General features: G+C 39.2%; 1 protein-coding gene across 1 annotated transcript in view; it reads right to left on the reverse strand.

Moving 5' to 3' along the window:
• LOC139744818 (orphan steroid hormone receptor 2-like) overlaps positions 1-27767 on the reverse strand; it is a 40467-nt gene that overhangs the window by 2188 nt on the left and 10512 nt on the right. The window contains exons 2-13 of the mRNA XM_071655232.1: positions 20798-20922; positions 15792-15857; positions 15053-15121; positions 13920-13964; positions 11971-12144; positions 11092-11335; positions 9492-9710; positions 6093-6242; positions 5431-5627; positions 2849-2994; positions 1715-1936; positions 332-471 (exon numbers count right to left, since the gene is read on the reverse strand). Of these exons, the coding sequence (XP_071511333.1) occupies positions 332-471; positions 1715-1936; positions 2849-2994; positions 5431-5627; positions 6093-6242; positions 9492-9710; positions 11092-11335; positions 11971-12144; positions 13920-13964; positions 15053-15121; positions 15792-15857; positions 20798-20887 (1762 nt within the window). The 5' untranslated portion in view covers positions 20888-20922. The remainder of the gene's footprint in view (positions 1-331; positions 472-1714; positions 1937-2848; positions 2995-5430; positions 5628-6092; positions 6243-9491; positions 9711-11091; positions 11336-11970; positions 12145-13919; positions 13965-15052; positions 15122-15791; positions 15858-20797; positions 20923-27767) is intronic.

Here is a 27767-nt window from a genome sequence, read left to right on the forward strand (position 1 = left end):
CCTGTACTTTAAGAAGCTGTATAACAGGGCTGCACACTAACCCACTTTTTTGACTGGTGCGACCTGTCTTTCGGACCAGTAGGTACCCAGTTTTTCCATATTTTTTTGCTTTTTTTTTTTGACTGGTCCAATCCTGAAAAAGTTACTGGTCCCACAGTGACTTTTACTGGTAAGGGACTGTCTGACCAGTGCCAGTGTGCAGCGTTGTGTATCCTATCTTGGATTAAATTTTGTTTCATATTTCTCAATTGGGGCACCTGATAGTCAACATGGCTACAGTTTGTGAGAGGGGTGTCAATCAAAATGAGCAAACAGTTCATGGCTAGCTTACCCTGCTGAAGACTGGTCTGTAAGTGGTTGACGATGGCTGTAAGGATAGTAGACAGCGCCATCGCCTGGGCACACTGTGCCAACCCTAACGTGAACAGCTCACTCCAGCACTTTTGCACCATGGTTGTATGCGTTTCAGCGCTGTCGGGAAGGAGTAGCAACACAGGACATTATGGCATACATTGCGATTACATTACTAGTGTCACACAAAACCTCTTTTTCAAGACATCATTTGCATACTTATCTACACAGATAAGATAATCATGTGAAAACTACCATAGACAGGTTGATTTAATACGGGCAGAGCAACTTCCCCAGAATACATACACAAAGGCATAGGAAGTGGTCTGTTGGGCATGACGATTACCAAGTACACACTTAACATCATTTGGTAGCATATTTTATCCCACAAAACTTATTTGCATCAACTTGAAAATCAGTCATTCAATAATTTTGCAGATAGAAGAAAAGAGAAAATGATATTTGACTTGTACACTAATCTAATGAATTAATTTATGTGAATTTGTATGAAGAATGCGTGTCCCATATACCAGAAAAATGGTAGATGTTTCATGGCATTTCGGAACACCAATATATCAGCAATAAGTGTCTCACTGAAAAAATATGGCTTCTTCATGTCACTCACATGCACAAGAAAAAATTGCCTGGGATGAGTATAGACAAGGGATGAGAAGGAACCAAAAATAACAGCAGTCTTTTTCTTCTCTGGGCTACATTGGATACATATGTTCAATCTCTCTTTTCTTTATTCTGATGGTCAAATTCAAATTAGAACCGTAGATTGATATCTTTTATAGATCTGATATTTATTCAATATCTTACATAAATATCTAGTAAAGCTCAACCAAATAGCATCACGAAGCTGTTGCATGGCAATCAAATATACAGATTAGAGTTTCTGCGCTTTAAGGTCCAGTTTACCTTTGGGAGCAGTGATTTTAAAAATGTTTAAGATATCACATTTGATGCATATGTGTAGGTCTGTTGTATCACAAAACATCCTACCATATAAAATTTTCACAATAAAGCCTAAAATATATGGAGATATCGGTATTTTTCTCAATGAACCATAACTGTAGATGGTTTAATCTGGAAGCATTCTTATTATAACTATTGTTCACATTTTGTGTATTTAACAATACCTATCATTGATTATACAGATTCAAAATTTTACAGTGGTTGTTTCTATCCCTAGCTCACATTTTAGAACTATTTTAAAGCACTAATGCTGGATTTTTGTTGCATCTGCGAATTGTAAATTATGCCTATAACATATGATTTATTATCATCATTCAATAAAGTTATGGCAGTCTTTCATTCATGGTCTTATGCTAGTCAGAGAGCTAAGAAGGTAATGACAAACCTCAAGGCTTGGAATGCTGGCAAGCTTCTCGCCCAGTGCATGGAAAGAAAGAGGAGCCTCGAGGCCGACTCACAGATATAGTGCACATTGAGAAATTGAGGCATGGGGGTGGGAGTGGTCAGTTTGAACTGCATGTGGGCGTCGCTCAGCATCGGCGTTTCCAGCTTGACCAGGTCTGACTCCCCTGATGACCCACTGCCACCGTTGGTTGACTGGTCAATGCTGCAGGAGAGACCACAAAAACATACATTGTATATGAGGTTCATTGACCAAGCACTACATCTAATTTGGTTATACTGATCAATAATCATGGCCTTTCAGATGAATTTTTTGAATTCCACAAAAATACAGCTGTCACTTCTATCCCAATTCGTCTATGCTTCTATCCGCATCAAAATAATTCCTCACAGACTAACTGCTGGCAGTGATAGTGATTCTGTCGGCTAGAATAACAGAGAGGTATCATTTCTCTTCAAAGGTGAGGAATTCATACAAACCTGGCTACTCCTGTTACAAAGGTTTCGACTTTGGTCAAAGATGTTGCAACAATCTATCTCCTGTACATCATGAAATGCTGATCTGTCTATTGCTGTCGTTAGCTCAGATTTTCTGATAAATGTTTCACTTAACCTCTATTGTTCCTTATCTTGTTTGATGTTGCCTCCCTATTCATCCTTTTCCTTCAATGGCTGCCCCCATGGTCCTCAGGATCATCACTGACCCTCCTCTGCCTTAGTTGTCTGTCCACCCTCCTGCTTTGATCCCCCTCCCTTTACCTGTTGGGCTCCTTGCCCATGACCTCCCACCCTCTCCTTTAGTTTTCTTTGTTTTGTGTCCCTAGCTTGTCCCTGACTGTTCTTGTTGTGTGAAGTCCTTATATGTGATTGCTTTCCCTGCCTGTTTGTCATTTTGCCTCTGACGAAGTTTCTGCTATGATCAAAAGCTCAGGCCCCTTTTGACTCCACTTTGCTACACTTCAAAAACATATCATTTTATTTCTGATGAAGGAAAAACAGAACATACATCACAAAAACATGCTAGTTGGGGGCCTTGGTTTGGTTCAGACCCAACTACAGCATATCCCTCCCAGCAAAAATCACTGGTGACCACAGCTCTGAAAAGAGTTAGTCTTACCTGAGATCGCCTGCATCGGAGTCCCCCGACGTGTTGAGAGCCTTGGTTAATGCATCAAAGGCTTTGGATACGTTCATACTCTCGCTGCCTTGAACCTCCTGCTCGCCATTGGAGATGATTTGCAAGGTTTGCGAAGGAGAATAGATCTGCAAGGAATGGAGACCTTGGCATCAGTTCATTAGATCAATAGTGTGAGAATGAGACTGTACAAGGCGTGCTCAACTTTGGCCTGTTCACACCGGTCCAGAAGTATAACTGCAACGCTAAATTAAAATCATGATTACAATTACAACTAGAATTATTGTCCGTACACACAACCAAGGCTTGCTTCATAAATTCTGTGGTTATGAATTTCAGAGGTGTGGCTTCCTACTGAGTTCCCATCAATCTCTCCTGAGCAGTAAATAGCGTGTGCTTTGACTGCAGTGTGAGCATTTGAGGAACACATTTTTTCTAAGGAAGTGGTTGAAGACTCACTGTAAGCTCCAACCCAAAAACATGATTTGTAAGTCAATCTTTATACAAGACTGTTTCCTCCATAATTCTGGAGAATCGTGGCATCCGAACCATCATTTAAATCATGATAGGAATTAGGACTCATATCAAGCGTTGCCTTCGGCCCTCTGACCCAAAAATTTCCCAGAGAACCATTGTCAGGCAGCACATGCATCATATGTACTAAGTTTCATGAGGATACCTTGAGCCATTTCAAGGAAATGGAGTAAAAAGTAAAATGTTAGCATATTCACTGGACCTATGACCCCATGGCCCAACACTTTCTCTACAGAATCCTATCTGGTAGTACATGTATACACTAATTTTCAACAAAATCCCTTTAGGCATTGCATAGATACGGGGGGAATAGTAAAATTTGAGGATTTGACCTTGACCTTATACCTCTGTCCTTGATGATGCACACTCAGAATTTGACGGGCACAACTGTATCTACTCATACATACATATGCCAAGTATCATTAGAATACCTCAAACTGTTTTGACCTGTTGAGGACAGTTTGATTTTGCTACAACACACATTTCCCATAGATGCTTGCCCGAGTGTACTCCGGACTCGTCTTCAACAGGTTAAAGGGATCATATAGTTTTGGTTGAGACCTAATTTCAGGTTTCTAACAGTTTTTGGTGAAATAATGATAAACCTCTTATGAAATATGAAAGAGCATGTAATTCCATGAGGAATTCAACGCTTATTCGATGAAAATTAGTTTTGAAATGGTTGAGATATCCAAAACAGAGCAATTCTAATAAAGTGTGGGACCCATATTTTATTACGATCGCTTTGTTTTACTTTGTTTTTGGATGTTTCAGTCATTCCTAACCCGATTTTCATCAAATAAACTTTGAATTCCTCTTAAAATGGTATGCTCTGTATCATTTCATAAGTGTTTTCTTGGTATCTTGCAAAAACTTAAAAGCCCAATTCTCATCTCCACCAACACTGTACCATCCCTTTAAAGTTATACCGTCCACAAAATTTATTGTGGACGAAAGGACAAACGACCTGAAAAAAATAACCCCTCCAGCGACTCTTCATGATGGAGGCATAAAAAAACAGAAGTCGCGTTATTTCTACTGTACAGAGTAGAAAGAAATCCTGAAATTGTCATAACACACAAAACTGGCTCTTGAGGTCTACAGTTTCCATGTTTCCTCTTTCATCTGACACAGCATGCTTGCCATAACTGTTTGGTAATATCTTACCGGTACAGTATTCATCGCATAATCGGGACAGGTTGGGATTAGCAAACACCGGCCCTTTAAGCGGGCGGCTGCGCCTGATTTCGCGATGAGCACTCACCATACACTAACGGCATACGACATGTAAATGTAGTGTGCACACACACACACACACACACACACACACACACACATGCATACTGACGTACTGTACATGTACATGAATACACAACCACGCTACCCCTCGGCGCGACCCTCTAGCTCATTCACAACTGAGGAAGATTGTGACGTACACACAGATCACAGTGTATTGAAAGTTGAAACACTCAGAGATGAGGAATTTGGACTTTGCTCTCAAAGTGTATGACTGAGATTAAACAACGTACACAGCCTGAGCTGTGTGAGCGAGGCATGTTTTTTATTGGATGTGAGTAGGAATTGCAAGCGAGCGCATGGCTTTGCTTATGTAGGGGAGAAGAATGTTCGCGAAAGCATGTGTTCCGCAATGGTATGGATACTTATACACGGCGCTTTCGTGGCTATGCATGTACGTGTACTGGATGGACGGAGGTCAAAACACACCAGTCCGAAGCTTGCTTTGTAAGTTCGATGTAAAGGACAACTGATAGGGAATCTTTGAAATATTGTTGTGGTATTTTGGTAGATTTTTTGTTTACAATATCAACAAAATCAAAGATTGTTTGAAGAAAAATTGTCCCGTTTATCAGAGGTCCCTGCCCGATTATCCAGTGAAAGTAACATGCATTGGAAATGTTTCTGGGAAGCGTATGTCATTTAAGCGAGGTTCCTGATTATCAGATGCCCGATTATGCGATGAATACTGTACTACATGCCAAATTTTTTCCCCCTCCCAAACACACCCCTACCTGCTGTGACTGACTAGGCCCCTCTTCAGTCTTCTTGTTCATGTTGGCTAGTGACGTCACCACGCTGGCCAGCGTGCTCAGGTCCGTGGTCGTGTCCGTGGTCGCTGCCGGCGAACTCGCCTGGGTGCTCTGCAGGTTGAGTAGGATGCCCTGATCAAAGAGACCTGTCCGGTTCCCTTGTGGGCTTTTCACGTCACCTACAAACCAGACACACACACATACAAAACTTTCATTTTGCTGTCTCTCTGTACAAAATCCACAGGGGCATCAACAAGAGAGTGAAAAAAATAACCCAACTTCAGGCTGTCCCTCCCATGAATGGGCTAACAATATGAAATTGACCAAACAGCTCTTCATTCTGTACAGTAGTTAAAACAAGTGATCATGGTAAAAACTCCCAAATCTTTCATGCTGATTCTTTAGATCCTGAAGTTCCATTCCCCCCCCCCCCCTTTTTTTTGTTTGGGGGGGGGGGGGGGTCGGGGGATTGTGTTCAGTCTCATTGTCATGAATCTTTGATTACTTTTTATTGTTGACTAAAATCTACCAAAGTCAGAAAGAAGACTGGGCATAGTTTCCCTCTACCTTCAAACTAAGCTAAAAAGGACTCTGGCTCTAAAGCAAACTGGACCTTGCAGGCACAGAGTGGTGGCAAACCTTACCTCCAGCCAGAACGCTGCTTGTCATGAACGTGGGCGTGGCTGCCAAGGGACTCCTGATGTCCTTCCGGATGTAGATCTTGTCCGTTGACGCCGCGCAGTTACTGGTCGTCTTCTCCCGTGCCTTCAGGGGAGACCTCTCACACTGCACCGCTGCTTGAAGGACAGATCAATGCAAAGGGTGTGCTGATGTACTTATGGATGTCAGTGATCAAACCAAGAGATAGTACTATGACTGCATCACGTGTGTCATCTAACACACAATGTCAGGAATGCATTTTGCATATTCAATCAACTTTACGGGAGGTATTTTGTATAAATGAAATAAAATTTACAGGTGTGCATTCTTCATATTCAATGATCCTTAAATTCAATTATTTTAATACAACCATGTTACATAGCTAACATACTTGGAATAAGCTCAATTGATGAAATATCAGTGCATTAATGGATACTGCTTTCTTGTCCATGTGCTGAATATAATCCGGCTGAGAAATTACATTGTAAAATCATTTTTGTTGATGCAAAGAGATATCACAAGGTAATAATTTTCCTTATGCATGGTTGACAGCGTTTGCTCCAGTTTTCCACATCATAAATTCAAAATACAGATACAGGTCGTCAGGAATAGCAATCATGAGTGTTACAAAGAACAGAAATTGGATCTTGAAGGGTTGCCTTGTCTAAAACTTTCCAGCTCACATGATATGACATCTTCTACTGTCATATTATTTCCATTTTGACAGTTCCATACGCTGAGAAAGACTTGAACATAGAGAGAAAGCCAGTTCAAGATGGCATGGATGTATATTCATTTATAATGAATGGATGGAGTTTACTTGGGTTATTTGATGAACTGATGTCAGGAATAGATAAGGTGACAAGATACAGACGTATACATATATCATGTGACATAGACGTATTACATTACTTTGATGACAACAGAACTCTAATATCAATCACTAGATATGACCAACCAAAGGTAACAAATAGAAAGTAGTGATGAGGATAAGTACACCTGTGATGCTTCATTCATAAGACAGACCAAAACTGCAGAATTTCACATCTGCATGTCAATGGAGGTTAAAGTGACTGTACAGCACTGGTTGAGGTGGGGATTCATGTTTTGAACATTCCTAAGTGAGATAATGAGAAACCTCTTATGAAATATGAAAGAGCATGTAATTTTAAGAATGATTCAACGTTTATTTGATGAAAATTGGTTTTCAAATGGCTGAGATATAAAAAAAAGTGAAAATAATAAAAGGCGACAGGCCAAGCCTTTTATTAGGATCTCTTTATTTCACCTTGTTTTTGGATATCTCAGCCATTTCAAAACCGATTTTCATCAAGTAAACTTTTGATACCCCTTAGAATTGCATGCTCTTTGACATCACATAGAGTGGTTTCGGAATATCTCACAAAATGTTAAAAAGCTAAATCCTCACCTCGACCAGAACTGTACACACCCTTTAATCTATGGACGTGAGTTTGTGAATCTGAACATAGATGCCACTGGGCAACAATTGTAACATTACAGTATCAATCAATACACCTATTACAAGTTCTTGCAACATCTCAATAAAAGGACTGCAGTCCAAATTCCATTGATTTCACTAAAGGCCTGGTAGAACACATATAAGACCTGAAAGTGACAAAGGTCTGAAGATAAAAAGGTCTCAAGTGCACAAGGACGTAACTTCACATAGTGTGACAGATGGCCAAAACACAAAGCCCCAAAACCTACAAAATACTGGTAGCTAGCAACCTGCCAGCAACTCTTGGGGAAGTTACAGTAAGTTGTACCAACAATGACAGGCATCGTCTTGCTTTCAGACATACAAGGACCACTGTCTTTTTCTGGACTGTGGAGCCCTCTGCTGGTCAAGAATGACCATAGGTACATCCTAATTATTCTCCACTCAGCTGGAGCAGCATCTTTTGTGACTAAACAGACCTACCTTGGGCGACTCCTAGCACCGCTAATGCTGTTATGTTGTGAACACCAAAAGAGAATCAACCCAAACAGCGCTTTGTTCACAGACCAGCTCAGATGTCTGAAACCTAACTTTCAATGAATAGAGATCACCTAATCCCCTTAATCCCTATTATGTCACCATGGCCTTCCTGTTGGACTGAAGCACATTGTTACACCTGAGTGGGCTTGCTAATTCACAACTAGGACAAGCTCAGACAGATTACGGAATGCCAAAAGTTTGGCAAGTTAAGCTATTGTGATTGGGCACCTACAGGGTTAAAGGGTGTGTACAGTTCTGGTCGAGGTGAGGATTTAACTTTTAACGTTTTGCGAGATATTTAGAAACCACTTTATGAAATGTCAAAGAGCATGCAGTTCTAAGGGGTATGAAAAGTTTATTCAATGAAAATCGGTTTTGAAATGGCCGAGATATCCAAAAACAAGGTGAAACAAAGAGATCCTAATAAAGTTGTGGCATGTCGCCTTTTATCATTAGCACTTTTTTGGATATCTCAGCCATTTGAAAACCAATTTTCATCAAATAAACATTGAATCCTTCTTATAATTACATGCTCTTTCATATTTCATAAGAGGCTTTTCATTATCTCACTTAGGAATGTTCAAAACATGAATCCCCACCTCAACCAGTACTGTACAGTTCCTTTAACCCGTTGAGGACGGACTGATTTTGCTACAACACGCATTTCCCATAGACACCTGCCCGAGTATACTCGGGACTCGTCCTCAACGGGTTAAAGTCAGATTCCAGTACAATGTGATGTGGATAGATAATCAACATATGACACTTTGATGGATAAATTCATGACGGATAAAATGGGTGAATGGAGGAGAGTTGCTGTTGGGAACAGAAAAAAAGAGAGGAGGAAAATGACATGCAGTGTATGTATTTTAGCCTGAAATGTATGAAATTGCCCTTAACTATGTCTGATCTGCTGGACATTTTGATGTCATGGACACTGAGTCTGTAGTGAGAATAAGTTGTTAGATGTACACTGTACGTCATCAAAATACATAAACACAGACTTAAACACCCACATACACACAGACACACACAAACAAACATACAAACAGGGAGATGCTTTCAAAGTAAATTGGACCACAATGTTTGTACTTTCACATCCAACTTACACGAAATTTATACACCTCACATGTAATTGAAGACCTTGTGAATTCACTCAGTCACTACTTTGCAGGCCTTCTGCATATATACACATACACTCTCCCATCTAAACAGCTTTGTTAGTCTTTCTCCTATGGTCCTTGTTTGAAGGCATTTCACTTGTGCACATTCCAACACACAGACACAGAAACACACAGTATACAGACATGCAGTGGGTGTACATGGGAAAAATGGGGGCGGGGCAAGGGTAGGGGGTATGTTAGAAAAGATGTTGCCAATTTACTGGAAGAAGAAGAGGGAGGATCTACTCTCCCGCGCTTACAGTCCGACTTCATGCCCAGTTCTAGGCACTTCTGGAGGCGACAGTACTGGCAGCGATTACGATTGTGCTTGATGATCTGACAGTCCTTGTTACCCCGGCACGTGTAGCCTAAGTGCTTGCGAATGCTGCGCTTGAAGAAACCCTTGCAGCCTTCGCAGCTGATGGCCCCATAGTGGCGACCTGCAGAGTGAATAGACATAGAAAAGTTAGCAAGCTGACTTTAAAGGTATTGTTTACCATTGGGGGCAGTGTTATAAAAAATGTTCAAGTTATCACATTTGATGCATATGTGTAGGTCAGTTGTGTCACAAAACATCCTACCATATAGTTATTTAGCAATAAAGCCTAAAATATAAGAAGATACTATTTTTCTTAGAAAACCATAACTGTAGATGGTTTAATCTAGAAACAATCTTATTATAACTTTTATTCATATTTTGTATACTGAAGAATACTTAACATTGATTATAATGATTGAAATTTTTGCATTGGTCATATGTATCACTAACTCACACTTTAGAATTATTTTGAAGCACTTAAGTTGGGTTTCTGTTTCATCTGCAAATGGTTAATAATGCCTTTAATAAAGACAGCAAAATTAAAGAAAAAACACTGCAAGACATTTCACACAAACATTGGGCATAAAATAAGAACAAATATCACATCTGAACAAGATTCCCCAAACAATGAAACCAGTCAAAATTGCATACACAATCGAGATAAACTGATGATGTGAACATCTCACAGGTGTCTTTTTGGCTTGCACACCAATCTTCACATAGTTTCCTTTTCAATGAATATCCAACATAAAAAGGATGAACAAAACTTGCTGCAATAAAACATAGCACAGTTACAAAATCTTCAATAGCAAATGATGTATAGTATGGGAGGGAGTTGTAGTAGACTCATACATCAATCTATAAGTCTACAGTGAGTGTTGTCACATTCCTAGTGATATGCATGATAGTTACATTTATCCATGTAAAAATGGATATATTAATCCGTGACACACTACCCATCACATCATATTTCCAAAATGTATTCCTCTGAGCACCATGAACAATCTAAGTGTTATTAATCCTACGTGATGGTAAAGAATGATGAAATTAACCAAATTATATTGCAGATTTACAGGGAGAAATACGATGCTATACAATTACACTGACAAAATATTAGCAGAATTGTGATCCCCCACATATTATCTGCATGAGTCTGAGCTCCATTTAGAGCAGCAAAGCATCATCAAAGGTCATTGAGTCAAGCAAAGTAGTGTAAATATAAACCATCTCAAGTCTACCTGGGTATGGGCACACAACTTATTAATAGGCTAAATGAGTGAAGCTGCCGCTGATGATTCAGCAACACTAACAGTTTTGCTTCACTTGCGTCGCATCCTATGTTCCTGTGCACGTAAGCATGCCCAAGCTTGTTTGCTGGCAATGTGCCAAGTTGTAAATCCACCATACTTGACGTCATGGTGGCTGATCATTAACTGTCACAGTCTGCATTCTCTGGGTCAACCTAGGGTCTATTTCCTTTCCACACGCTGCCATTTTTTTACCTGATGCTTTGTCGCCACACACCACGCAGAGCTCAATGGGTCGTGGGGATGTCATGCCGGGCTTGGCGATCATCTGGGCCTGGGCCAGGCCCTGGGCCGCAGAGAACTTAATGATGTCCTCCTCCCGTAGCTTGACCAGCCTCTCGGCCGTGGCTGCATCGATGGTGGTCACTGTGGTTCCAGCCGATGTCTGCACCCGTACCAACTGCTCCACTGTCTGGTCATTAATCTGCACCTGTTGCACCTGTACGATGTGAATTAAAGGACAATAACAATAATGATGTTGATGACAATAACGATGATGATGATGATGAAGATGAAGTTAACGACAGCGACAATGATGATGACGACATGATAATGATGAAGATGATTATGATGATGATGATGATATTAGTGATAATAATGATGATGTTGATAATAATAAGCATGTTGATAATAATAAGCATGTCATTAGGACTGGTGATGATGACAATAAAAACAACAAAAACACCAGCAGCACTAATGATGACATCAGCACTAATGATGACATCAACACTAACAACATCACCACCACTATCATTTCTACCACAGGAATATTTGATATACTAGACAGCATTGGCTAAATGAAAACAGAAACATTCTGATATATACTCTTAATGGTAACTACAGTATTTATAAGATGCCAGGGAAATGCACCTTAGTGATGAGCTAAAATGACATAAAATTGTTCCTTCCTCCTAATATAGTACTGGGAAAAATAAGTATACTAATATTAGTAACAGTAATACAAAATGCTTTCTATTTCTCTTTTTATTGGAGACACAGGAAGCCTGTTTGATAGCGGTATTTCCATTAATGCTGGCGGGCAAAAGGGACGTAACAGACATCATGTTACAGCACCTTGAATGCCTCCACTGGCGTGGGCTGGGACGAGACTACCGTGGCAACGGACCCCAAGACCTGCTGAGGCATGCTGGTCATGGCAATGTGCTGGACCTGACCCGTCGGTAGATGGACAGTTTGCAAGACTTGTGGGTGCATCCCAGTGTGGTCAAGACCATGTACTTCTTGGATCTGCATTCAAAGGAGAGGGGGGGGGGGAGATGAAGATGTAAGGGTTAAAAAAAAATGACAATATTCCAAAATCATTCATTTCATGGCTGCCAGGTTTTATCAGACAGCATAATGAATGGATTTCACAAATGTCAAATAGTGTGTACTAGTATGTTCTGGAAGACAAAGAGGGTCATGTAAATCTTTAATAATTCCTCTCTCACTGGTGCAATATAATATACTTCCCTGCACGATGACTGCATAAAATCAGTAGTTGCATCCAAGGAATGTAAATGATTGCTTTGTTGTTGTATGGTGACATGACAACACACACAAATTCAAAGAATCACTAAAATTACCAAAGGTAGTGACATGGCCTTGCAAATTTCCCATTAACCCATACATAAATCCGCGCTAAGCATCTATTTTTGATGCGTTACTGAAAAAGAAAAACTGGTACCAGTGGCATTAAATTTTTGTTGCATTGCAAATGCCTTGAAATGATTCCCGAGTTTTATTGGGGGAAAGGGTTGCACTTGCAAATTTCCAGGCATCTGTGACATCTGATATTTGCAATGTCAAAGGAATTGGAGAACTGTGAGTCTCTGACAACATTTCTTCAACTCATTTGCATAATTTGTGTATGTGGTGACAATCAATATCACAATATGTGAGAAACATAATCAATATTCTGTAACTTTTATATTTCATATCATTATCTTGACGAAAGACCTGTCATTCTTTTTGTCTGATTTTATTACCTCCGCCAAGGGAGAAGGTTATGTTTTCATCAGCATTGGTTTGTTTGTTTGTTTACTTGTCCGTGTGCAAAATAAACTTACAGAAAAGGTTGATAATGACACAAGGAAGAGATTAATCAATTTTGATTATGTGATCCAGGAATTTTTACGGATTTTATGAAGGGTTTTCGACATTTTGGCAGGTAGGCGCATTTTTTGAGGTTTGCATACACGCACCAAAGTGTGTGCTCTAATTTCTGCTAAGGCGAGATGCATTACATAGCACAGCTGGAAGTTGATGATGTAACAAAGGGCTTCCATATTGGAAAATTGGGCGATTTTTCAGCATGCATACGTATGGGTGGAAATCACTGATCTGTATGAACAAGATCAGTGGAGGAAATGAGCTGCTTGGCAGAGGTCTGCGCTCTCAGAGTGCTTCTCTAGTTGTTAATGAAAATCAAACCAAACATGGTGGCAGTGCATTGTAGGTAGTCTGAAACAAGCAAACAATGACCAACTGTATGTTGCTACTGTCAGTACAGTCATTCCATGAACACATTATAAACAGCAGTGGTCATTCATTAACTGAACTGTGAGTGAACAGAGACCAGTTTGTCAGCAAACCACACCAAGCAATGACATGTCGGTGTAAAAGGAAAGGCAGGAAACCAAAACTCTCATACCAGCTCTCACAGTATCCGTTATATGACCTTTGAACTATCCATGCCAGCAGCTGCGTCATGACATAACACTTCACGCACTCGCCTTGGCAGGATCACAAAACATTGCCAGTAGTATGTACTCATGATCAAACTTGGCATATTTCAACAGTGGCTAATGACTGCTTCCCCGTTCAGTATTACCTAGTTCCCACGGCAATGATCTGACGTCAAACAAGCTTACACTTGATGCTTTAAAAAGTTCACGCACTGTACAGACAACACAATTACTTTTTATTAGAAAATTTTACAGGTCGAAATATGGTAGGCCAATGCAGTCTGTGAAAATCCTATTATTTTCTAAAGTTGCTAATACGAAGGATGGTATAATTACCTGCTGTATTCCACCATCAAGTCCATGGACTTCCTGAACATGAACCTGAAAAAAAGGAAATAAGACATTCATCAGAAATATGGACTGGAAATACATTGTACATGCATCTAACACATGATCAAAGAGGCCAACAAAGATCAAGGATTGTCAATATACCACAGAGCTGCTTCCCACAACAGAAAACCTGGTGACGAACTGCCACAGGCTAAAGCTTACATCAAGTATTTCCAGCACCACTCCTGTAGGTATCGTGGGAAATACAGTGGCCTTTCAATACAGGTGGTCACTATTGGCAGGTTTGCCGATTTTCTAACCTATCTTCAGCGGAGAAGCAGGGTAGTAGACAGAGAATTAACATGAGACAGGGCTCAACCTGGAGTCTCTAGATTCACCACACCTGGACAGCACTGACCATGGACAGTACCGACAATGGACAGGACTGACCATATAAAAGAGAATGGATTACCAGGTAGTGGTTCCTGGCTGCATCAGACAAGTGACTGCTACATGCAGGGTCATTTACACAATGTTCTTTTTTCTAGCCAGGATAGTTTTCATGTAACCACACAACTGCTTGGAAAGGTTGGACTTTTGATAACAACCACCCCCCCCCCCCCCTTTCTCTCTGAGGGAATCTGACATGCATCCATCCGTTCTTGATGTTCTGGCAAGGGTCCAGTGCTGGTATAATTGTAAGCCTCCATTCTGGCACTAGAGAGAATGTTTTCAACCAAAACATTCCGAGAACCTGTTTCTTGTCAAGTTCATGCCAACCTGGAGTTGGGATGTTGAAAAACACAGAGCCACTGGGGAGTCACAGATGGTGATATGCAAGGTGTAGTTTGCTTTTAAATGATTGGGAAAAAGTCTGAACAGACTTATTGTGAGATCATGTTGTGTACATGTACATCACCACAACTCTTCTCATACGATGACCATCATACATCAACTAATCCTTCGGGAAGTGTGCACAGAACAGGATGAACAACAATCATCAGCTATCTAAAAGTTCGACAACAATACAAAAAGGGATTTAATGGATTGCAGTATTGACTCTCGCTTTTGTTTGCCAAACTGTAAATCATGAGATGAAAGTGATAGAAACAGTGTGGGATGATAAGAGGGTATATTACCTCTTCCTCCCCATGCTCGATGTCACCCCCATCAATCTGCTGCACCTCTTCCACATGAACCTCAGCCACCTGAAAATCAAACAAATGCCAGGTATTAGTCATGATACTCTACATCACACACCTACACACATACACACACACACGTTAACATATTCACTGCGTGTTCAATTCTCCCTATTGCATATAACTGTAAAAACTCAAACGGCAGCAGCGCTATTTAATTTCTGTTACAATGTGTTGAAAACGCTATACCAGTGCACAGCATGAGCTCTTAATGATTGTATGCGAAAAACATGGAGCACTATTTCTATCTCAAAATACACACAACAGTTTTGCAGGATTTTCTCAGCAATTGTTACATGTTGGAAAAAAGACATTTCAGCTCTAAAAATGCATTTCCATTGTGAAGTGATGATGCTACTAAATCGGTCATGATAAAGAAGGAAAATTTGATGCAATTATCACATACATAAAGTGCTCTGCCCATGCCTGCTGCAGAGTAACTTCTCATTACCGGAAGTGCACAAGTGAATATCAAAAGTGTGACCTCGCTTGACCTCCATGTCTTGCAGGAGGGTGCGTTACGTGTAGATCACCTCATCCATTATACGGACAGCATGCGGACCCGAACGCTAGCGACAAAATGTTTACATACATTTATATGCGATAGGGAGAATTCTAGACGTGACATTTGACTGCTCATACTGTCACAACCCCACACAAGACAGGTATACGATACCTCTTCTTCGCCTTGTCCTATATCCCCTTCCATTTGCTGCACTTCCTCTACATGCACCTCTGCCACCTGAAATTGCATCGAATCGGAACCAGACATCAGATACCATTAATCAATTACGCTATCTTAAACTTCCAGTGCAAATTATTCATTTTGACATGCACCATATGCTGGTAGATGTTGTTTTTATACGCGCAAAACTGCTAAAAGGGTTTTTGCTACAATGGCAAGAAATCTTACACAAATGTCAGAGCTCCCAAACAGAAATCCTTCACATACATATCTATGCAAAGTAAATTTGAGTGTCCCTGGCACACAACATAAACTTAACAAAATGCAACTGTGGTGATGTGACACGCCAACGCTGGAAGTGAAAGTTTGACAGAGAAAAGAATGTATCTTCCTTGATTAAAAATCAGTGCAGTGCAAATCATATGCAGAAACAAGTGACAATGGTGCAATGTTCTACCCTGCAGCTCCAGTCGTATTTGGCACGACGGCTTTGTGAGGATGGCTGTTGCTAAATGTAATGTTGGTCCTTGCTCTCCATGAACTAGTACTAGACTTCTCATGTCTAGACTGTGTTGAATCTGGGTCTACAGTATTCACCTGGCCCCTTAAAAAGCAGATACATACTTACAGGCAGCCAACCACAGGACCGATACATGTAAAGTTCTTCAAGTTCCCTTCTCAGGTACATTGTTAAACAAGTTCTAGAAAGCTGCTTTATCATTTATCCACCCCCCCCCCCATGTAAAAAATAATGCTGAATTATTTTTTAGCTTAAATACCTGGTGCGTGGGGAAACATGGGTGGTCCTTTTGAATCTACCCCTACCGTAGAAGTGAAAATAAAAGCATACATGCAAATATTTTTATTTGCCACAATATGTTCCAGTAGGCCTACCTAATTAATGTCTTGGTTCTGCAGAATTAAACATGCATGAAATTCATTTTATCCGACCAAGTGTGAAAAACTACTCACGAGAAAATACCCACTTTTACACTATCTTCCATTCGCTACCCAACGGCGCACATTCGAAAACCATGAATAGAGCCCGTCAGCGAATATGTGCATCAAAGCAAATAATGTTCATCAGTACAGTTGAGTCCAGTCAAGATTCTTCGGCTATGTATATACTTACAAAGAGTGAAGTGATAAAACTGTACATACATGTAACTTGACACAGGTTTCTTAAAGGGAATCCAAACCAAAAGAGCAATGTGGATTGAGTGAAAGCAGCAACATTAGTAGAACACATCTGTGAAAGTTTGAGGAAAACCGGACGAGCGATGCAAAAGTTATGACTTTTTAAAGATTTGGTGTTGGAACCGCTGGATGAGGAGACTATTAGAGGTTATGACGTATGAGTGGACAACAAATAAAGAAAATATAAAGAAAATTCCACAAAAATTCATTTTTTGATGAAAATTACACATTCCATCAACTTGATACTGACATGATATGTTAAAGGTAGCAATTATTCCCCCTGCATTCTGAAAGCGGTTGGTCAAGTGCTCTTTCATAATGCTAGAAAAGTGAATTTTGTGGAATTTTCTTTATATTTTCTTTATATTGTTGTCAAAGAGATTTTTCTCCTCCCCACCACTAGAGGGCGGACTCTACAATGGTGTCAGTGATTTCATGGGGGCTGCCATTGACCCACTTAGTAATGGCGGACTTTGCGTACTGAAGTAACATTCTTACAGCGCGTATTACGCGAACTTTTGAACTTTTATGCGAGTACGCACTTCTTGATTTGGCTGCTCTTCGGTTGCTCGTTTGCTAGCATGTTAGCATGAGGGGTGAGCCTACCGCCTCAATGAGCGTGTTACTACTGAGAGCACCTCACGTCCCTGGCATCGCCACGAATTCACCACCTCGTATTTTACGACCACTCGAGCTGTTTCTACTGAGCGATAAAATACGAGGTGATGCAAAGGTGACTTGCAAATGCGGCGATTCCGGAAGTCAGGTATTTTTAAGTCACAGATTTGGTCACGCGCGCACTGCCTGTTAATACAATCCGAACCCTGCCTGCTTTGCTACTGCGTCGGCTATTTTTTTGGTATTTTTGCTATTTTTCTGGTATCCTGCCACTGACTGATGAGAAATCTTTGCAGATCGAGGGTCCAGTTGAGATTTTCTCAAGGCTGCGACATACTAATGTGGAACTCTCGCGATTCGAGACAATATAAAATGAAATAACGCGGTGTAAAATCAAAGTAAGTGATGAGGGCTTAGTAATGCAATAAGTTAGGCTGTTAATCACGCGAACAATTCACATGTAACGTAACGTATAGGGCCTATCGTGTACACAAGCGAGTAGGTACAAACAAAACATGATGCGAACACGATCGCTGTGTGTACACACGTATTTTGTACACATGTGTCGAAGGAGTGAGTGCGATGAACCGATTGAAAAGCGCGGGGAGAAACTCTAGACGCCCGATATTTTATTATTTTATTCTATTCTGTCTTCTTTATACAGGGTAGTCTCTTCAGTACATAAAACTGCTTTACAAGAGAGCCCTGTATTACATAAAAACATTGAAATACAATTTACAATTCGAAACAAATTTGATACAGTATAATGTTACAATCTATAACAATATATTACATAAAGTACAATACAAAATACGACAAGTTAAAACGGCAATCAAAGTATAAAACTGAGTATGATATAAGTTGAATAAAATGTATAACAATGTAAGATTAAAATACGTCTTACATCTTACATTCAGGATAACAATATACATTTATTATAACCAGTAAAACATCACCCATGATTTAAAAAACAAACAAACAAATACAATCTATCCATTATCCCCTATCCCCTATCCCCACCCCGCACCCCACCCCCCCCCCCCCCCCCTTTCCGGATAATACAGTGTAGTAGCTGCGGCAAGATGTTTTTGGGGAGAATAAAAAGAAAAAAAAGGTGAATACGGTCGGCAAGAATTTGTTCAGCTAAAATGAAAACAAAAATCAAACTCATATTTACATAATTTCTTTAGATATGAAAACTACACATAGATTCGTACATAAATAAATAATCACTGTTTGGTTTGGGTAAAACCTCAAATGGGTAAAATATATAGAAATTAAAAATCAAAAATCAAAACTTAAACGTTTACACTGTTTCTTAAAATTTTCAAACGACACAGAAGTTTGGACTTGAATAGGTAACATATTAAAATACAATGTGCCTTGATACGAAAATGTTGACCTCATATATTCTGTACGTGGTTTCGGAACAAAAAGAGGATTGTTTGCAGCATATCTTGTATAATAATATATCGGTCTGTTGGAAATTAGTTTCTTTAAATACATGGGTGTACGATTATTGATAATTTTAAACATCATTATACAATGATTGAATTTAATCCGTTGTTGCACTGATTGCCAATTAAGCAACCTTAATAAATTATCAGTTGATGTATATCTATCAGCATTTAATATCATTCTAGCATATCTGTTTTGAGCGCGTTGTAATCTTATTATATTATATTTTGTCGTATTCCCCCAGATAATGCTACAGTAATCCAAATGAGGGACAAACATACTATGATATTTCTACTGAGAATCGTCCTTTGTGTCCTTTGTGTCACCACGCATCGACCACCTCAATAGGTGGACGACGGAGCACCTCGCATCACCCGGCATCGGCCACTACCCGATCTGTTTCTACTGAGGAAAAATTCGAGGTGTCACCATGCATCGGCCGGTATCGGCCGGCATCGGCTGGTATCACCACACATCGGCTGGCATCATCTCGAATTTTTGTCGCTCAGTAGAAACACGCTCATTGTTATCCAGTGCTCCCCGTGCACTCACAAAACAATGGTACAGGGCGTATGAAGAGTCCGCACTCTAGCAGTCACTGGGGAAAATCTCTTTCATTGTTGTCCACTCATACGTCATAACCTCTAGTAATCTCCTCATCCAGCAGTTCCAACACCAAAACTTTAAAAATTCATAATTATTGCATCGATTGTCCAATTTCCCTCAATCTTTCACTGCTGTGTTCTACTAATATTGCTACTTTCACTCAATCCACATTGCTCTTTGGGTTTGGGTTTCCTGTAATTATATAGAAGCGCGGCCAGCCTTCCCACTTCATAGTATCCCCACATCACCAAGTCTTTAAATGACAGTATATCAACCACAATCAAATAACAAATGTGCAGTTTGCAGTGCAGGACCACATGAAGCTTACTGCCACTCATGTGCGTATTTGTGTAGCAGCAGATTTCACTACAATTGTAAGTGAGGTCTACGTCCATCATACACTCACCATTCACTCTTGCAATCAAAAGAAAGCACTTCTAATAATGTGCACAGTACAATACATGTCTCACCAAAAAAAGATGAAAGAATGGGCATGATAAGTCTCATCCAACATTTTCACTTTTCTCATACAAAAATGCAATAATACATCCCATCATATTCATAAAATGCTGTTGAAAATCTACAAATTATATTTGTGAACTTACAGAAGTTGTACCAACATTTCAAAAAGTACATACCAGTTGTACATTGAAAGTACTCTGTTGCACTAAATTTCTAGCATTCAGAAATAGTGTACATGTACACTACCATGCCCCTGATCACACTAGTGCTGGTTTTTATCAGAAACATACAGTACATTCATAACCCTGAAAAGGGAAATTTGAAAGTTTCACACACAAAGTGTCTACAAGTAACTACAAGTACTTTTGAAGGTTGACGCATTTTTGCATCTTCATACTGTTTCATATGGGAAAATACTTGCCAAGATAATATGGCACATTTGAATTTAAAAAAAAAAAAAAATGGGGAAAAGCCTACTTTGACAGTTAGGAAGATGATATCTGATTAGCCTGCCCTCTAATTTTTCTTCTTTTTATAAAAAACTTTCTTTGTTTAACCGCAGAACAAGCTGTAGCAATGATTAAATTCTAAGTACTATGATATACAATTAAATCCATCAAGTATCAAAAGACCAAGTTACATCCCGGTGATTATACCTCTGAGATGGTCTCCATAGGCTGCCCGTCATCCGTTGTGCATGTGATCTCCTGCCCACTCTCAATCTCCTGAACTTGCACCGTTTCCATGGCAATCCTCACCAGCTCCTTCGCTCACAGGAGTCCTGGATGCAGTGAAAAGGAGAGCAATGACCTTAGAGTAGATGGCTCTAGTCTTTATCACAACCATCTTCATTGTCACCATATACTCCTTAATCCTTTCTGTGCAAGGGACTTTAGGACAGTGTGTATAATGCTATGAGGTTTTCTGTGTGAATAGACATTTAAAGCACACAATGGTTTAATGAAAAGAGAGCAGTACTACAATTCCAAGTCAAGAGCATAAAAGAAGATCTCCTCCAACTTAATCATCTGCCATCTTCTTTCTTTTTAGCTTATCTATTGTCTAAATTGTTTTTGAGCACTTTTAAAACTCCCTCTCTACTTAAACAGCTTATGCACAGCAAACATATTATGCAGACACTTGGGTATATAACTGAGAATAGGGTGAATGAGTTATGGTAATGTAGCTTATGGTACATATGTTCCTGCCACTCTAAAATTCAACAAATATCACTTTACAGGGTAAAAATATTGCCCCCCCCCCCCCCAAAAAAAAAAAAAAAAAATGAATTTTCATCCATCTTTTGTATATCACTAGTAGCAGGTATTGACTAAAATAGGAACACCAAGATATAATGAAGCTTCTTCTATTCCTACGTTAAAATGGAAACAATTGGCATGTACTAGTACATTGTATGATGGCATGGTTGCAAGTCCCCAGATTTTGAAGACTGCGTTTTAGACCTTTTCCCAAGCAAATAACTGCATCCAAGTCCAACAAGTCAGCTTGCCTTTGAATCATTACGTTTTGTAAAAATGAGTGTGTGAATTACCTAAATGGCAGAATACAACCGAGTTTTCCATGTACATAAATGTTGTACATGTTGTTTAAAGTAGCATTGCACAAAGTTATTAAAAGAAATTCACCAGAGTATGGCTCAATGATGTAGATGAATGGGGACACCTCAGTAAACAAACAAACAAACAAACAAACAAACAAACAAACAAAACTTACAAGTGAATTTAGCAAAAAGCACACCAGAATGTAGATTCTGAAAACATTTTAATTCATACCAATGTAACCTATGACAGCACTGATTTAAACTGGGCTCTCCTTAGAATCAATGATATAGGAATCTGTATAATACAGTTTGACATAACTGATGCTTGAATACTTCTTTACCGAACATTAAATTGAACTTAAACTAAAAGCTCTTCATACTGCTGAATCAAATCAACCAGAGTAAGAAATGATATGAAAGTTCCATCATACCTGTAATAGAGCCATGCAACACACTGTCAAAGAGATAGCATTAATTTCATTTAATGGCTCACAATTAAATTGTAAACCCCATTTTTGCCAATGCAAGAAGACATTTCTCTAAGTTATTATAGCTACATGTAATTTGTATGAAAACACAATCACTAGCTAGCATTTCTGAATTCAGTGTAGGCCTATACTTTAGACAGTCTGTATATGCAAAACGAGGGGTGAACTATGTACATGTAATACAAATTATTCCGTCGATGAACATATGTTCGTTCATTCGTACAGTGCCCCAGCTCTTTTGTCTATATACACACATACTGCTGTAACCAGGTATATGCAGGTCAGGTCAAGCTCCTACAAATTCAGCTGCTACAATAATGTAGTCTTTGGAGGAAGAGCCCTTCTGAATATGCTTCTTTGCTCTAAGATACCACAAAAAAAAAAACAATCTATGATATTTCATGAACAAAACATGTTTTCTTTCCCATAGTCAAAATATCCACTAGTGAAAAGAACATAATTCTACAGCCTGCATGTCTTTGACCATCTGAGCATTTCCTTTTAATCTCCAGATCATTCCAATCCCTGTTGTGAATCTCATCTGAGATTGGCAAGCACCTCAAAGGGTCTCCTAGCATAGACTAGCAATGCTTCTGCCTGGTCACACACTGGCCAGGCAGTTCAATGGTGCCTCATTTGCATGCATATTAAAAAGCCTAGGCTGCATGCACACTGCACCGCACTTTTTCCACTGCCCAGACATACACAGTTGTAGCTTCGCTGAGTGGAAAGGGGTCAAAAGTTCACGCTTGCATAAACAGACAATGTGCATAAATTATGTGGTTTTTCAATGAGTCTACAATGAATGATGAATTTGCACATCACACTTATACACATATATTTATTCACTCTCTCGCACAGGAATTCAGTAGCAGGTGAATGGAAAGTCACTGAGTGAGGAATCACTGTTTCTTTAATCTTTTAAATTATTTTCTAAAGATACATTGTCCAATGATATTTCCAAGATTTCTTTATATTGCACTGTCTAGCAAATTCTCTCAAATGATAATAAGCTGCATTATCATTAGAATTCAGATGCTTGAAGTACATTACAATAAATTACACAGTTCACTGAATCTAATTTCAATGCTTGACTTGGGGTTAAAAATGTTACCTCCCTGGGAATCATCAGAGCATGGTATAAACATAAACTGTAAAAACATGATATTCAATATGCATGACGACACAGAAATGAATGACAGTGGCTCCACAACTTTTATGTGTTTGTGACGAACAATCATTCATCATTCATTCTGACAATTTGCCTCAGTTAATTGAAGCATTTTACACATAATAAATTTGTCAAGTTCCATTAATATCTGCCATCTCTGAAGGCACTAAACATTGTTTGATATCAATCTAATGGCACACAAGACCAGGTAGTCAAACCTGCCATTGAGCAAATGAAGACATGTCTTGTACCCTGAATTTGAGGAAAATCAGATCTACACAAAGTAACAACCATCATCTTCAAACATGCCTCTTTTTCAGCCACTAATTGTGGACTAGTCCACTCCATCTTTTCCCTTTTAGAAGAGGCAGCTACTGATAAGAATTTATCTTCCAGAAACTGTCAATTTCCTTTGATTTTGTTTTCTTATGTGGCACATCCTGTTCCCATGATGAGCCATGGGTTCAAAGCTCCATCAAATTTTTCCATGTTTTGTATTAAATAAATCCTTGTTTTCTCTTTGCAATAGCAAGCCCTACATCTCATATGTGAATTGCCTTGTCATACATTTCTGGCCAGTTTCTGGTCACTCTTATTACATAGTGACATTCACACAATATTCCTAATTTTAAAGATTACCTCGAAGTTTTAAAGGGAACCCAAACCCAAAGAGCAATGTGGATTGAGTAAAAGCAGCAAAATTAGTAGAACACATCAGTGAAAGTTTGAGGAAAATCGGACAACCGATGCAAAAGTTATGAATTTTTAAAGTTTTGGTTTTGGAACCGCTGGATGTGGAGACTACTACAGGTTATGACGTATGAGTGGACAACAATATAAAGAAAATATAAAAGGGAGTTCCACAAAAATTCACTTTTTTATCATAATGACAGAGCACTTGACTAACCACTTTCAGAAAGCAAGGGGAATAATTGCTACTCTTAACATATCAGTATCCAGTTGACAATATGTAATTTTCATGAAAAATGATTTTCTTTTTTGTGGAATTCCCTTTATATTGTTGTCCACTCATACGTCATAACCTCTAGTAGTCTCTTCATCCAGCGGTTCCGACACCAAAACTTTAAAAATTCATAACTTCTGCATCGATTGTCTGATTTTCCTCAAACTTTCACTGATGTGTTCTACTAATGTTGCTGCTTTCACTCAATCCACATTGCTCTTTGGGTTTGGGTTCCCTTTAAACTTTTATGATTACTAGTACAATTGGTTGTAGCTCATAATTTAGCCCCATGTAGACACACTTGCATGTTAGCAATCTGACGGATTCAATATTAGGGCCACAAAATTTCTTGGGGTACATGCTCTATCCACGAGCTGAAGGGGGTCCGAATTCATAGTTTTGCATTGTGTGGACACAATAACCAACAAGTCTAAAGTTAGCATGACCTCTTTGTGAATACTCCCCTTCAGCTTCCGGGTCAATCTCCGCTCCAGTGCATGTTGTACACTACTGTACAGTGTACATCATACTATCGGCTTTCATCATACTATCGGCATGAGTGCATGTATTTCTTCCGCTTCTGTAGTTTTATCATCCAGAGTGACTCTCAATCGAAAGCTAAATCATAAAGATTAGGTGTCGTGTGGATGTGTATTGTTGTTAAGGAAGTAAGACCTAATCATCTATGACTATCTACCATCAATGATTAGCCTCTGTGTGAACACAACTATTATAGAAGTGCAATCCCTGAATGTGACCTTGACATCATGACCCCTGACCTTAGAAATGTCATGACATGATGATGTACCAAAGTCTTCCCAAACCAAGTTGCATTTCGTGTTATATGTACTGTAAGTCTAATGGCACATTAACTCTTACACAAAAACTGGCAAAATTTCATTTGACCCTAACTTTCATTACTCAAAGTGTATTTCCACAAAAATTTTCATCATCAACATAAAAAAAAATGCATGTAGTGGCTTTCCTTTATTGCAAACTTGTATAAAGTAAGTGTAACCTGGATCTCAAAAAAGACCCCCATAAGTTCTACGGTAGTTCTGGATTAGGTGATTGTAAAATCCCAAATACACTGGTCACTGAGAATCTTATTCTTAACAGATGACAAAGCACCATCATATCAAATATCAATCGTGCTGTCTTTATACTTAAGAACTCCAAGCATATATGTGGAGTAATTTGATCTAATATTTTTGAATTATTAGGTCTGCTCGACACACCAGTTTACCACAATGTATCTTCAAAACAAAAGATGTCCATGACAGGAAGAAAGCTTGCTCATAAAATGTGTGAAATGGCAAAAACTACCAGGTACACAACTGGAAATGCATATAATTGGATTCTAAGTATTGAAAATTTGTATTCAATAAAACTGGTGAATTGCACCGCTTACAACTACATGTAGGTCTCTAGGAAATATACAGTAGTTCTGCATGAAATATCAAAGTTCACATTGGTACACTGACTTTTTCCTCAAGTTTCAGCAAGTACCCAATCTACAGCTGCTGTGTGCAGAAGCAGAGCACATTGTGTATGCTGTGCAGACTGGCTGGCATGAACTCCGCCCTGAACTCTGGGGGTCACTTCCTGTCAGTTTTACAGGGTTGCAAGGAGTGCTTCCTGTTGATAATTCACAACACTTCAAGGCATGCCCGTCTCTTCCCCTGTTGCCATAGACACTCGGTCTCGAATGAAACCTGAAGCACGGCAAACACAAGCTGAAAAGCACCACATGACTTTCTGTTTTACTTTTCAAACAAACTACTCTATTTATAAAGAATTTTGATGAAAATGCTGGCATGATTACAGGCACTTAATAACTACAACCTCTTTGGCTGCAAATAAGATCAGTGAAGCTGCACAACAATGCAACAAGATGCACCAACAAATGCATGTAACACCTTCACAGGAAAGAAAGTGGAGTGAGAAAGTGATACAAATTGCAACTTGCAAGCATTCAGTAATTCCTGATCAAAACAAAACTAGATTGTAGAATGCACTGAGGTGAAAATGTAGGCAGATATTACCCTCAGCATTACTGTCTGATTGTTGTTGTTTTTTCCTTTAATTTGGATTAGCCTTCTACCCTTTAACTGGTTGGAAATTGAGGAGGGGAGAGACTACTGTATGATAATAAATGCCACCTGGATACCATCTTTATCTTGTTTGATACATGTTCCTCACAGAGGTAATATAGTTTACAACTGCTGCCAAAAATGTATGGTCAATTACAACATTGTATGGCTCTAGCCTCACTGCAAAGGCCCTGTGGCTTCAATAGTTACAGTATGTTGTTGGCTGAGTACCAGAAGGGCTTTATCGCAATGGGGGGGGGGGGGGGGGGGTATGAGTTATTGGTATCATGTTGTAGAGCTCAATCTCCTAGAGCTTCTTTATGGTCTTACAGTAGTTTTAAATTATTTTTATTTTCAGTAAAATGTTAACAATCAACACAAGTGCCCTATTTTACCCTATATTCAGAAAAATTCTTACAAACAAATATACATGTACCTACATGTACACTGTACTTCTGATTAAATAAACTTTTTATTTCATGAAAACTCAATGTTTCGTTTTTATCAATGCTCAAATCTTCGAATGCAATAGCGCCCTTCTGTTTCTCAGCTGACGATACAGTCCTGTCCAGACAATGTGATTTATCTAAACTGCTGGTGACTGTGGAAAACAGAAGAGCATTGGGTGAACCCGCAACCAACTGACGTCAGCCACAAGGCCTTTTTGAACTTGGATCTGCCTCACCTCCAGAAACCACGCATAAATGAATAATTAATAAGGCATACATGCATCATTCATGTCGAGGGCACTATTCTACTATACTGTATAAATGCTCTACAATACATCAATACAAGTCTGAATTAACGGACTGTAAAAGACTTTTCCATTATTTTATGAGGCCTGTACTTAGGGGGAACAGAAGTTTCTTTATCTTTCTTAAAGGGACCTTTGAATTGAAAATTTACTGAGAACTACATGTCACCTTAGGTACTGATAATATTGTACAGATCTTGCCTTTCAGAGAAATTTAACACTTACACCTGTACATTCCCCCCCCCCCCCCAATGCTCAGCACTGAAAGAAAACATTGTCTCCAGGGAAACTTCTAAGGGACTGTCAAGTGGTATATTACACTGATAGACAAGGCAATATTTCCCATAAAATATATGGTTTGCATCAATACACATCATTTAATTCTAGCCCAGTCGACAGGCAGTCAAATTTTGAATAGTGTTACAGTATATTCCTGTACGTACATGTACATACCTATAATACTAATGTGATGTCTATTTTTGTTGTATTTATGTTTTATTGAAAGATTATGCAAAATCACACTATTTACAACAATTTACATGATTAAAATAACACAATCACTGAACAATGTACATTTGTAAAGAAATTGTTAGAA

This window comes from Diadema antillarum, unplaced genomic scaffold (genome assembly GCF_040938485.1).
Source record: "Diadema antillarum isolate AM-2024a unplaced genomic scaffold, OU_Dant_1.0 seq00001214_RagTag, whole genome shotgun sequence".
Lineage (NCBI taxonomy): Eukaryota > Metazoa > Echinodermata > Echinoidea > Diadematoida > Diadematidae > Diadema > Diadema antillarum.